The sequence below is a fragment of the Brugia malayi genome, assembly GCF_000002995.4.
Source record: "Brugia malayi strain FR3 genome assembly, contig: Bm_v4_Chr2_contig_001, whole genome shotgun sequence".
Classification (NCBI taxonomy): domain Eukaryota; kingdom Metazoa; phylum Nematoda; class Chromadorea; order Rhabditida; family Onchocercidae; genus Brugia; species Brugia malayi.
This window is the reverse complement of record NW_025062476.1, coordinates 6,668,303-6,681,196: the sequence shown is the minus strand read 5'-3', so window position 1 is coordinate 6,681,196 and position 12,894 is coordinate 6,668,303. Positions and strand designations below refer to the sequence as shown.

The window sequence follows — 12,894 nt, the reverse complement described above, 5'->3', positions numbered from 1 at the left end:
GACAGTGATGACAATGATGATGATGATGATGTGGGGGAGGAGGGTGATAATGAGGAGAAGGGCTAGTGATAATGATAAGGAGAAAAGGAGGGTAATGAAAAGAGTGGTGACGATGATAATCGAAATAATGATAAGGAAAGAGATGGTAATAATAACGAGTGTCAGTGGTAGACAAGACTGTGAAGAGTCATCACAGCATTTACTTCCTCTCTTTTCCCCTTAAATTCATGGATGCATAAAATGAGGTCAGAATGAGTGGACAAATTCAATTAATGTGCAGAGAACCGAAGAAGAAAGGAGGAAGATACCTCCTACCTGGTCAGGTAAAGGTGTCATTCATTTTTATCATCCATGGATCGTTCTTTCTTCTGCTCTCCTGAAATCCAGTAATATTTGAACTCGATGTTTACAGTCAGGAATGAAACTAAACCTTCGCCATTACAAAAACAAATTCTAACAGATACCAACGAAGCGAAGAAGCATCTATGTCTCTTCAACTTATCCTCCATTCACAGTACTAATAGCCGTTGTAAACAGAAAATTCATTCCATAGATGCGTAGACTTAACCAACTGCGATTCTGTTTGTCCTTTTTGCACAGAAAAAAGAATATTGAACAAGAAATGGATGAACGATGACGTGGTGTAATGTGTCAAGGCTCTCGTTTGAAACAGTAAAGTCACTTGAAAAGAATGTGGAATTCATTCAAAGGTCAAAAGACAATTCTTGTTATGTGAAATGACTCTTCATAATTGTTATGAATTAAAGAAGGCAAAATTAGATATGCCAGCAATATTATTTTCTAATAACTTCTTTTTTCGAGATTTTCGAACATTTACTCAGTGCTATGAAAGGAAGAAATGCTCAGAGTGTATGTGTTAAATGAAGTACCGTCCTGATTTAATGACGTAAACATCCGAAGATAGAAGAAAGTTTATGGGATGCCTGCCGACTGCTGGTTCCAATAAATCAATAGGCTGTGTACTGACTCGGTTAAATTGCGAAAAGGAAGATTTGTAATGACAAGATTGACACTACTGATATGTTGACACTACTGCACTGGAACTCTCGATATGTCCATTGTCACCATGCCCTTTTCACTCCCCGTTTCGCTGAACTCTAATTTCCACTGCTTTCTTATTAGGAAAAGATCGAGAGGACATGTTTTTAACTAATTTGTTACATTGCTGCGACAACTTACTACGTTGGATCGTCACAATCAGAATGACCAAGATGTCTTCCTTGTATAAGTTATTCTCAAGGTCAAAATTCCAATATTTCATCTCTTAATCGAATACTGTAAGCATTGGTTTTAAAGTTTTTACGCCGATGTTTTAACAAATTAACAAATTTTTTTTTAGTCTGAAATCTTATATAAATCTTTCATTTTTAAATTTCAGATATGCTTCCAAGAAACTGTTTAAATTTTTTTGTTAATGAGAGTCAGCAGCTCTCGTGCATAAATTGTATAAACAGTTAATTTGTGCAATTCTACTTATCCCGCCAGTATGGAACAAGTATATCTTCCGGCACAAGAAATATAAGACTGATGGGGAAAAGACAATAAAATGTATTGTAAACAAAGTGAACACCATTAGTTTACTAAACTATAAGTTACGTAACTATATATGCGATACAATTACGTAACTTTCGATATCATGGTTCCTATATTTCAATGTCATCAACATCCTTATTAATAGTAAGTGTCGCGATATAGCCAACCATGAGGTCTCGTCCTGCAGAAGTATTTCCGTACTTCGTCGTAAACAAATATCAACCATGCAAATGATACTGGGATCATTGCCCACGAAAGCCTGCAATTTAATCATCCGAAGTTTTCTCATTTCACACTAGTTCAGTTTGTTCAGGTGTTTAGGTCATAAATTTATTTATTGAGTCTTGTCCACCATACTATTCTTTCAGTCTGTTTACTACAATGATTGTGTAAGCAGAGGATATTTGCTTTAAATTCTCGAGCATTATTGGTTGTCTTTGGAAATAACATACCTGATAGGCGTCAATCCGAATACTTTGTTTACGTAAGGCATGAAAAGAAGAAACGTGCTGAGTACTGCAGTAAATATTAAGCCCATATTTAAAACCCAGTTACTAAAATTAACAGAAACGATTTAGATTTGATGAAATTAAATACATGCATCATCAAATCGCCAGTTTTGTTTTTTGTTTACATAGTAGATTACTTGAAAAGAATTCCATCTAAATAAATCACTTGATCTCTTTCAAAAAAAAAAAACTTAAATTTAGAATGGAATAGTTTCGTTCTAACTAAAATGAGCATGTTTTGAATGAAACAATTTTTGTCAAATTAAAATAAACTAGATGAAGGAATTACCTCATTCCTTGCTGTACAATTGAATTGTAACGAGTTTTTGATATTAGTAAGTCTGCCCACTGTACGACAACGATTGCATAAAAAAAAGCTCCATGACAGCAGCGCTCCAAATCTTTCCGTGCCTTGTATGTCTATAGTGAATATTTAATTAAAATAAAAAAAGTTTTTTAATTAATTAGTAAATATTTGTATTGTTTTTATAGAGCTCGAAAGTTTCTTTTAAAAATCCTTGTTTAATGCACGGATACAGAGAGGACCCATTGTTGTCCATAACTGTCCTCCAGATCGTCCACCATTGAGTCATCCCATTCATCACGGATCCAAAGCAAGCGGTGAATATGAAATCCATTTTCTGCCATTATGATCAAATAAGTCATGAAACCAGCTGCCGCTTGTATGATACCAATTTGTAGATAAGAAAAATTCATTAATCTGCAAAAATTTCAAAATCTGTTATTGTTTCATGCTAATCATTTTTAGTTATAAATAATTTGTTTCAAATTTATGAAAATTTGAGCATATCATCTGAATATAATTTTCAAAACCTGGCATTAACAAGTTTGTCAACTTTGGCATTTCTCGGTGGTCTCTCCATAATATTTGTTTCCGCTTCTTCATAAGCAATTGATATAGCTGGCCACTGCAAACAAAATCATTTAAATGTCTAATTTCTTTTTTGAAAGTTGACCTCCATCATAATGAACAATAATAAGATGATCTCCTTAGCATTCGAAATTTCCATTGCTGGTAATGATAGGTTTCTCAAGAATCGAACAAATACATATAACAAAGTAAGAAGCTAAATTAAAAAGTTACTTAATGCTACTTGAAATCTGAGTATTACAGTAAATTTTCCATGGAAGAAAATTTTTTGAAAAAATATCTGACCAAATCAGTTCCTAAATCGATACACAAAATAGCGACAACACTCATCGGAAGTGGTATACCAAAGAGGATGTAAGATAAGAAGGGAGTAATTTCTGGAATGTTTGAAGTAAGCGTATAAGCTATCGACTTCTTCAAATTGTCGAAAATGATACGACCCTCTTCGACCCCAGTAACAATGGATGCGAAATTATCATCTAACAAGATCATATCAGCTGCTTCTTTAGAAACATCTGTGCCAGCAATTCCCATTGCTATGCCTGCAAAATGAATGAATTTTTTTTCTTTCACACTTTAAAAATTATTAATATTCCTACTTCCACTTATATGTTCATTACATTAATTCAAATTTTATTTGGAAAATATAATACGAGGAAATAGTTAAAAAATACCACACCGATATCAGCTTTTCGAAGTGCTGGTGCATCGTTAACGCCATCTCCTGTGACAGCTACAATATGTCCTGCATTTTGGAAAGCTTCTACGATTTGCAATTTTTGAATTGGAGATGTTCGAGCGAAGACGATCTAGAGCATGAGAAATCTTTTGTAGATCTTTTATTTTTCATTTATTAATTATGATTTGCAGTCAATTAATAAAGAAGACGGTAGGCGAAGAAACGGATGAAATAAAATTGGAACTAAGAAAGTAATGCAAAATGACAATTAAAAATTATTCATCCCCGAAAATTTGTCTTTAAAGATTTAATTAACATACACATGAGTAATACTTTACTATGAAGTTTAAATCTTTATCTGACAATTTCTTGAGTTGCTCGCCATGTGCAATCATTGCCTGGCATCTGCAAATATTAGGTCATCTTTAAGTAAATCGTGAGCTCGAAGTAAATTCAACAACTTCAAATAAATACTCAAAATTTAAATAAATATCCAAAAAAAAAAAAAATTCTGTTGCATTAATGTTATCTTTTTTTCCGATTAACTTGATTAGAAAGCAGTTTAATACTTTAAAAAAGGCAATGATAGACGGAAACGAACTTATCACCATTACCCATTATCTCTTCCCATTTTAATTTATCGCCATCATTTATTATTCTTGAAATGATGCTTCCTTCCCTGATAATATTGACTTGTCGAGCAATTGCTTCAGCTGTCAATGGATGATCACCAGTTACCATTACAATCTGAAATTGGTCACAAAATTCTTGATAAACTGAAATGAAATGCAACATTTGCTAAGCTTCCTTTCTCGAATATTTAAAGTTACAAAATTTTTCCGGGATGTGTTTTTAATAAGTTTAAAAATAAGTCTAAACTAAAAGTTTGGTGAAGCGCAATGAATAAAGAAGTCGATGGATGAGCTATTATCAAGAGTTTAAAGTGAAACAATACACACTTTGATTCCAGCTGATTGGCAAAGATTAACAGCATGTGGAACAGCTGGTCGTGGCGGGTCGATCATGGAAATAAGTCCTAAAAATCGCAAACCTTCAAGAGGAAAATTAAGGGGATTGCTGCAAAATACGAAATTTTTTCGATATTTCTCGGGGTCAAGATCCAAATCACAGAATCCCATTACTCGTTCACCCAATCCACCAAGATATTTGTAAGCCTAAAAAGTAAGAAAACTGCGAAAGTACTAATAATTAATTGTTCAAAGGTACAGTGGTTTGAGGTGGAAATTTCCAGAAAACTTTAAAAATTAGAGTTTTGAGAAATCATAAAATTTGAAGTTGTTTTCATTTGCTTCAGAAGAAGTTTTACATCTTGAAAAAGTTTTAAATCTTCTCTAGTTAAATTTCTCTCTCCATTGTCTTCAAAGCACGTTTTACATCGATCAATAATTTGTTCTGGTGCCCCTTTCATGACTAAAACAAAATGACCATCAGATTCCTGTTTATGTATAGATACCTGAAAAAATTCTTGCATGTATTCACTTTGTCGATAACACATACAATTTGATGGAATCTTGATAATTCTGAATACAAAGCACCTGGAATTTATTAGTTGAGTTGAACGGAATTTCGAAGATTTTGGGATAAAGTTTTCGATAAGCAGTTACGTTACCACAAGTATATTCACAATATTTCAAGATAGCAACTTCTGATGCATCGCCATTCGCGTCACGTTTCCATAATTTAACGTCGCGGTTCTCATCCTATAAGGGATTGGGAAAAATGGCAATTTAATTTCCCAGTTTGTATAAACCATTTTTGGAATTTAAATCAAATGTAACCTTGGAGAACAGGTTCACATACATGAAATGTGAAATATATAAGAAGGCTTTTTTCCACAAATGTTAAGTTTTCTACAAATCTACATCATTAAATATACTTGAATTGATATTAAAAGTTATTCATCACTTGAAAAAGTATCGTCATTAAAAAGAAGTTAAGATTACAAATCTCTTTTTTACCTTGAAGGTAGCTTATTTCTTTTCTATTCAATAAGAAATGCTTTAAGTCCTTGCTTACAACAACAATGTATAACTCTAGATTTAGATTAGAATTAAACTTTGAATGTAGCATTAGAGCATAGCGCTGCACATCGTACGAAAGCGCCAAATATTCCAACAAAACGATCGAAATTCAATTCCTTAGGATCACTGTTTTCAGATGTAGATTCGTGAAAATTTACATCAGAAATACTACCATTAAACCTAAAACTAAATTTTTGGTACACGGGATGACTGGGAAAGATACTGTGAAAACAATTCTAGAAAAATCTTTCATCATCATTGCTGACAACAGTAATTAGTAAAACGAACCATGTATGAGTAACGGTCATTCGATTTTGTGTTAATGTACCAGTTTTATCCGAACAGATTGTAGACGTTGAACCGAGAGTTTCTACTCCTTCCAGTTTCTTTACCAGACAATTCTTTCTTCTCATCTTAACAGCTGTTAAAGTCAAACAGACCTGAAATTGACAGCCGAAACTATGTCATAAGATTATGCGTTCATAGTTCCGTAAACATCGAAATTTGCATTGATTAAGTCAGATTTCTTTCAAAATAAATGATCAAGACTTGTTTATTTTAGTTCTGGTAACCAGTTTTTTATTTATTTCTTTCTTATCTTCATCTATTTGAGTTGCTGTTCTGATTATTAATTGAAATATACCGTCATAGTAGCAATGATACCTTCTGGAACATTAGCCACAATAATACCGATAAGGAAAACCAAGGCTTCCACAAACGTATATCCGTAAATTATACTAACTAAAAGATTTGGAACAGAAAAAACAACTTAAATTTGATTTTCCTGACATAAATTTCATGGTCATTCTTTCAATGTCTTTGAAAATTTTTAAAATTAAAAAACAGATTTATTGTAACTGTTAGCCAATTACAGATATGTTTTGATGAATTATGGATACCTCAGAGAGTTTAAAATGATTAAATTTCTAGCTTACTTATGAAAAATGAAATGCCGATGGTTGCGGCAACGACGCCTATGACTGTAATGAAGTGGTCAATTTCTCGACCAATCGGTGTTTTTCCGGAATCAACGCGTGACGTCAGGTAAGCAATTCGTCCCATTATCTAATAAGTTTGTAAAATTATGACTTTCCGCTCATTTTATGTCTATTAATGTTTCCAGTAGAGTATTCTGGACTTCGAGAAAGTCGAACTCTTTCTTCATCTGGAAGCCTGTTTAGTTGAAGTACAGATGAAGCAATGAGTTTTCTTTGTCAGGTGCTAAATACTATGCCAAATACTAGAAATTCTACAGCGATAATTTCTGAACAAAAGCATTCCTGAACCTATTAGAATGACACTTGTAACTTCATTTAATTGCACTTCGCGATGAGATTTTATGAGGAAATTAATTATCTTCTAAAATTATCACAAAGAGTCTACATGATGATGATTAATTATAAATTGCACCGTTCTGTCGCCCGTGAGCACAACAATTCCTTTGCATTTACCTTCCACAGCACCAGTTCCAAAAAGTACCAAATTATTAGTTTCCAATGGATTCACGTGGGTACACTCAGGACTGCGATTTTGCGGCTCACTTTCGCCGGTTAATGTCGAACAATCTACCTAAAAAATATATCTAATGAATATATCATGATGAATGAAGAAACGGTAATATGACAAAGTAAATATTAAAAAAAAGGAAAATGTGATAGCAAAACAAACCTTAAGACCAGAACTGCTAATGACACGAACATCTGCCGGAATGCGATCACCAGCCTTTATGTACACAATATCGCCTGGTACTATCAGTGTAGCATCTACCCTCTTCATTTGGCCATCTCTCAATACCTAATTTGTTTGGGTTAGCAGAATAATTAGTTACAAATATTATCATATCAATAATATTAGCTATAATTACAAGCATACTGTAGTAGTAGGTGGTGCCAGTCTTGCGAAACTTTCCATAATTTTAGAGCTTTTATACTCTTGATAGTATGCGAAAAATCCTGTGACCACAACGACAACCGCAAGAACAATTCCCATATAGAGCTGTAAAGAGATTTGTAGTACAAATTTACTATTGTTTTATAACTTTTTCTTGCCTATTGATAAAATCGATATGCTACTAACATTATCCAACTTGACATTAGCGCTTTGCTGACTTTCGATGATATAACTTGTAACGGACGCAAACGACCCAAGCCACAGAAGGAAATTAAATCCAGCGAACAAACATTTCAATGCCGCCACAAGCTCTGATCTTTTCTTTGGCGGTGTTAACATGTTCAAACCATATTCTTTCAGCAGTTGATTTGCTTTCTCTTCCGAATGCCCCTTTAGGATTTCATAGAATTATGTTTTAAATTTATTTTATTTCTTATTCCTTAAGTTATGAACTACAAAAAATAAGGGCGGTACAGCTAATTGCAATGATGAGTCATTAATTCACTATATTTAACGATTTAAGGTGAACTTTAGAAAATTCAGGTGTGGATTCCCTAACAACTGATGTTTGAATGTTTAATGCGATCTTCCGCTTCAATAAGTTTTATCTTTTACTATGACTCTATATTATATTAGTCCTAATGTCCCTTGATATCAGTCATCAGTAATCACTATTAACTGGAATGAAACATACTTTCCCCTAACGTAGAATTTGGAATTCGTATATTGTATTTATAATGAATAATGGATGAGCCTTTCATATTTAAAGTATTGTAAGCAATAATTTGCATAAGAGTCAAAGGCTATTCAGATATACTCATCGAGTTAGAAGTTATTCCATACATAGAACTGCGATCAGTTTTTTCCGCTTTAACCATAAATGCAAATTATTGCTTTCAAAAATTGCCATAAAATCATTATACTTACCATATTCACATCTGTTTTCAACTCAGCACAAAGTTCTTCTATTGGAATTTGATGCTCTCTCTAGAATTAATTTTAGGAGTAATCGTAGTTAAAAATCTATTGAAATGACTTTTAAACTATTTTATTGGAATGAAAAATTTTATGTGCGTTGTTACTTATTGAGCATATCAAAAATGGTATATCATTCACCAATTCAACTTCTTTCTTCATCAACTGCATTGATATCTTACTCTTTTCTTTATCCATTCCGAATTCCGATCCGGCCAACAGGCAGCACTGTAATTTCAATAAATGTTATGCTTCTCAGAAATGACATTATTTCTAGGAAAAAGAACTAATTCAAATTTACATATGCCAAAAAATTAGACTTGCATGTTACTCTAGTTTTATCCTCTTTGTGTGCTCTAATTTTACAATCCTAAATATTTTCTTAATGTTTATGAGCTTCAATTGTTAAGACAGAAATTCTTCAAACATTCAGTATTAAGCAGTCATGTAGCCGCCTCTTTCTATTTTTTCTTTTTAAATTGTCAGGAACTCGACTAGATGGTAATTGTTTTTAGGAACAAAATCTAAAACCTAAGATATTTGAAGTTTTTTAAAGGAATTCTTCAGTCGTAAACTGAACAATCGGCGGCTTTTGGAACATTTGATAGGCTAAAAATTCCCATTTTATTCACCTTCAATCCAAATGACTAATTCGCAATTTAATTCTCCAAATATCGATTGCTGGGGAAAAAGCAGATCTGATTCAAATTAAAATTATAGTTTTTAAATCGTTTTTCGGTACTATTTATCTTTGCAAAAATACAATGATCCTCTTTGTGAGACATTGAATTTTTTTTCATACGGTCAAAATTCTATTTGCATTTAATAATTCTATAATCAAGCAAATTAGAGTAGGATTTTTTCCTAAAAAAAATTGAAGGCTTTGATATAAATTAAGTGGTGACACTACTCATGCCTCCACTTATTGGAATTAAATTTAAATTATAAACGTTGTAGGATTTTTAATGAGTGAATTGTATGCTTGGTACCACGTCATCAACAGTGTCAGCAATGACTCTCTAAACTGTTTAATACATGCAGCAATAATTATAGTTAACATAACTCTGTGATCGTTTCTCTTTTGCTTCATCCTTTTTCTCTTTGATTTAAACATTGCAAATTTCATGCCACTTTGTCGACGAAAAATTTGCATTCTTGAATTTAATTAATCTCTCGGTATGCTATTAATGTTTCCTATTGAATACTTCATTGATATCCTATAAATATTTGATTATAAGTCTGTGTAAGAATAAAAAAGAAATAAAAATGTATAACCTCAAGAGAAATGTATTCCTGAAATTTTTCGCCGCCTATGTTTTCAAAATTCTGAAAATTCCTGCAGGAGACATTAAATGCTTATTAAAAGTATGGATGATAATAGAGTATTTAATATTGAGCTAATATACTACATATAAGAATGAACCAGTAAATTAAGGAAGCAACAGGAGCGGAAATGATATTAACAAGAAAAGGTATATAAATGAATCGCCATTCATCACGTATGGCCAAAAATATATATGCAGTAGAAATCAAGCCAATAGTCCTCGCTAGATTTGATGTCTGGCCGATAGTAGAATATCCAATAAAAGTAACGATGGCCTGAAATTTTAGTTCTTTCCTTCAAATATTAATTGTTAATTGCTGCAGCAGTTGTATTAGCGTCGCACTGATCTTTAACTATTTAAAGTTAACTTACTAATTCTTGTTGGTGTGCTAAATAAACTTAAATTTATGAAATCAAATAATTCATATATTAAAAGGATCTTACTCGTGCTGTAGATACGATCGCAGCACATAACGCACCGTTCCTACCATGACTGATGACACCTGTGAACAGGTAAGCGCAGCAAACCAATGTACTTAATGTTAATTCCATAAAAAAATACTGCAAACATAAGATGGAATTTAATAAATTAATTTATTTCAGCAAATATTCTGCCAATTTCATCAACTGATGAATACAATGACTTAGTTCGATTTTAATATTGTCTTATAGAAAAAGTCTCTCTAAATAACTGTAAGAGTTATGGCAATTTCAAACTAATACATGTTATTCAAGATTATTCTCCAATATTAATACTTTCCCAACTTGGATCGATCTCTTCCAGATCGAATTAACAATACATTCTGCAACAAATTTTCCACCTGCAAACGATTTGCTGCATGTATATCCGTGTTGGACCATCTTATCGCTGCATGCATTGCTACTGCAAATGTGTTGTTTTGCAGAATACATTGCGCATAAACGGCGCCAAGAAATGCTCCCAAAAATTGCATAAATATCATGAAAAGTCCAACTGCTAAGCGACATCTTCCAACAAATATTACTGACAGCGTTTGTGCTGAAAATTCGATTTATTTATTTATTTATTTGAGTTTCATGTTATGTCAAAAGTTGGAGAAAATTTTTCAGACTTATGAATGAAAGCAGATTTTCCACTTAACATTATACTCTTCCTTATCAATCATCGATCTATTCCATTTGTTTCGCTTCAAAAAATGACGAGAAATTACCTGGATTGAAATGTGCGCCACTGAAGCGCCCCAAGCAACACGTCAATGTGTACAAAGCAACACCATCTAACAATGACACTGCTAGCTGGGTATTAACTGTATGCAAATATGAACAAATACCTGAAATTGCAGAAATTCTAGTTGAAACAGAAATTTCTGAGTCGTCTTCAAATAAATATGAAAAAAAGATATTAGTGCGAAGTCAAAAATTCTTCTAATTCGCCGGAAATCGAAATTTTTCATAGAATTCGATTATTGGTGAGTGATAAAGTTTACCCAGAAAAGTAAGCAGGAATGAACCAACGAATTCAGCAATTGCAGGTATAAAAAAGTCCACTGAACTTGGTTTATATTCATTTCTGAACAAAACGAATAATATTAAGTAAAATAATTTTAAAAAGTCATTCGGTGTAAAAATTTGTAGTTTATTGATTTAACAATGAGATCAAAAATTATTATAAATAGAGTACCTTGGGCTGTGTTCATTCGTATTTTCTCTGCAAACTTCAAATAATAATCGTTGAACGGTGGGCTGCATAGAGAACTCAAATTACAATTTAGCAATTTGAAACAGCATAGAAAATGCATACATGTCACAGACTAATGCCTACATGGTTATCACTATGGAAACAAGACGGATCAGCAAGATGGTTTACTGATGACATAGGACATCAAAGGGTTGCGTGGAAGCATAATTCGTTTGATGATGAATCCATCTTAATCTTGCCCCAAGCATAAAATGGAACTTCGTGAAAAAAAAAAAAGTTGTTGGCTTAGTTTGGGAAAGTTTTGACGCTTTATCACTTTACGCCTTTTGCAAATATGACTTTTTGGTTATTATTCACGTAAATGTGTATGTAACTGATTTTGTAATATAAATATTAACTTTAACAGCTGTACGAAATCTATTTAGGAGCTGTGAAAAGTATATGTGCGCAAATATTAGCCTGAAGCACTTAGAATATTTATTTAATAATCAAAAAAAATTTTTAATTACTATTGTGACAAAAGTTTAAATTACTATACCGAATCAAATGGAATTAAATTTAAAAAAGCAGTGTTGGGAGAAGAAAATGAAGATTATTTGAACTGTTTTCTGGTTTCTGACTAAAATTTTTTCTTTGAGATAACTATTCAGATCAGTGTATTATTAAAGAATGGTGTAGTAATTAGATAATTAATACAGTACTATCATAATTATTCTTCCTTGTGTCTTGTCTTTTCTTTTTCTTGTGTGTTTCTCATCTCACTGCATAGTACGTAAAAAAAAAATTTCGATTGAAATTATTCGCAGTTGTTATTGTAAGAACTGAAATTGCTGGAGACCAAAGGTATGAGTCTTTTTTATAGAACTGTTCGTTAAATATGAGTAATTTTTAAAGGAATATTGATTTTAGCGCTTGAAAACAAAATGTTAGTTCATAGTGCCAAGTAATTAAAACATTGGCAAGAGAAGAAAATTGTTTGCAAAATTTATTTGCTCCAAGTTATGAAAAATCGCATAGCATATTTGGAAAAAAATTGCAACTTCTTTAAATGATGAAGATGCCTCTTTAAAATGTCTCAGAAACTATGACAAAAAATAAGCAATGAAGCCAAGGTGCCTGTACATGCTTCACCAACAAATAAAATGCACTTCCGTGCTTTTGAAAGACTTCCGGCTTGCTCTGCATCAACAAGAGATAATCCCAATATCACATATAAAAAACATTTCAGTGCTAGATCACACTGATTGAATTCTTCCAGCACCGACTACTGCCTTTGATTTTCAGTCTTTCACTAACAACACTTCACCATTCTAATTTCTTGGTACACAATGAATATTTACAGCTAGACATG

The 12,894-nt window shown here is 32.4% G+C and overlaps 1 protein-coding gene across 1 annotated transcript; it reads right to left on the bottom strand.

The window, feature by feature from the left end:
• Positions 1–1,692: 1,692 nt before the first annotated feature.
• On the bottom strand, positions 1,693–11,593 carry Bma-catp-4 (Uncharacterized protein; the record flags this gene model as incomplete). Its single annotated transcript, XM_043078686.1, has 28 exons — positions 1,693–1,813; positions 2,007–2,108; positions 2,353–2,483; positions 2,610–2,784; positions 2,898–2,992; positions 3,241–3,497; positions 3,635–3,764; positions 3,955–4,039; positions 4,236–4,381; positions 4,594–4,809; positions 4,962–5,108; positions 5,191–5,355; positions 5,712–5,856; positions 5,965–6,116; positions 6,320–6,417; positions 6,612–6,741; positions 7,087–7,245; positions 7,345–7,470; positions 7,549–7,671; positions 7,753–7,956; positions 8,494–8,553; positions 8,683–8,769; positions 10,006–10,140; positions 10,310–10,426; positions 10,687–10,883; positions 11,056–11,175; positions 11,332–11,414; positions 11,526–11,593. The coding sequence occupies 28 exons, from the start codon at positions 11,591–11,593 to the stop codon at positions 1,693–1,695; spliced, it is 3,774 nt and encodes a 1,257-aa protein (XP_042934620.1).
• Between the last annotated feature and the right edge of the window lie 1,301 nt (positions 11,594–12,894).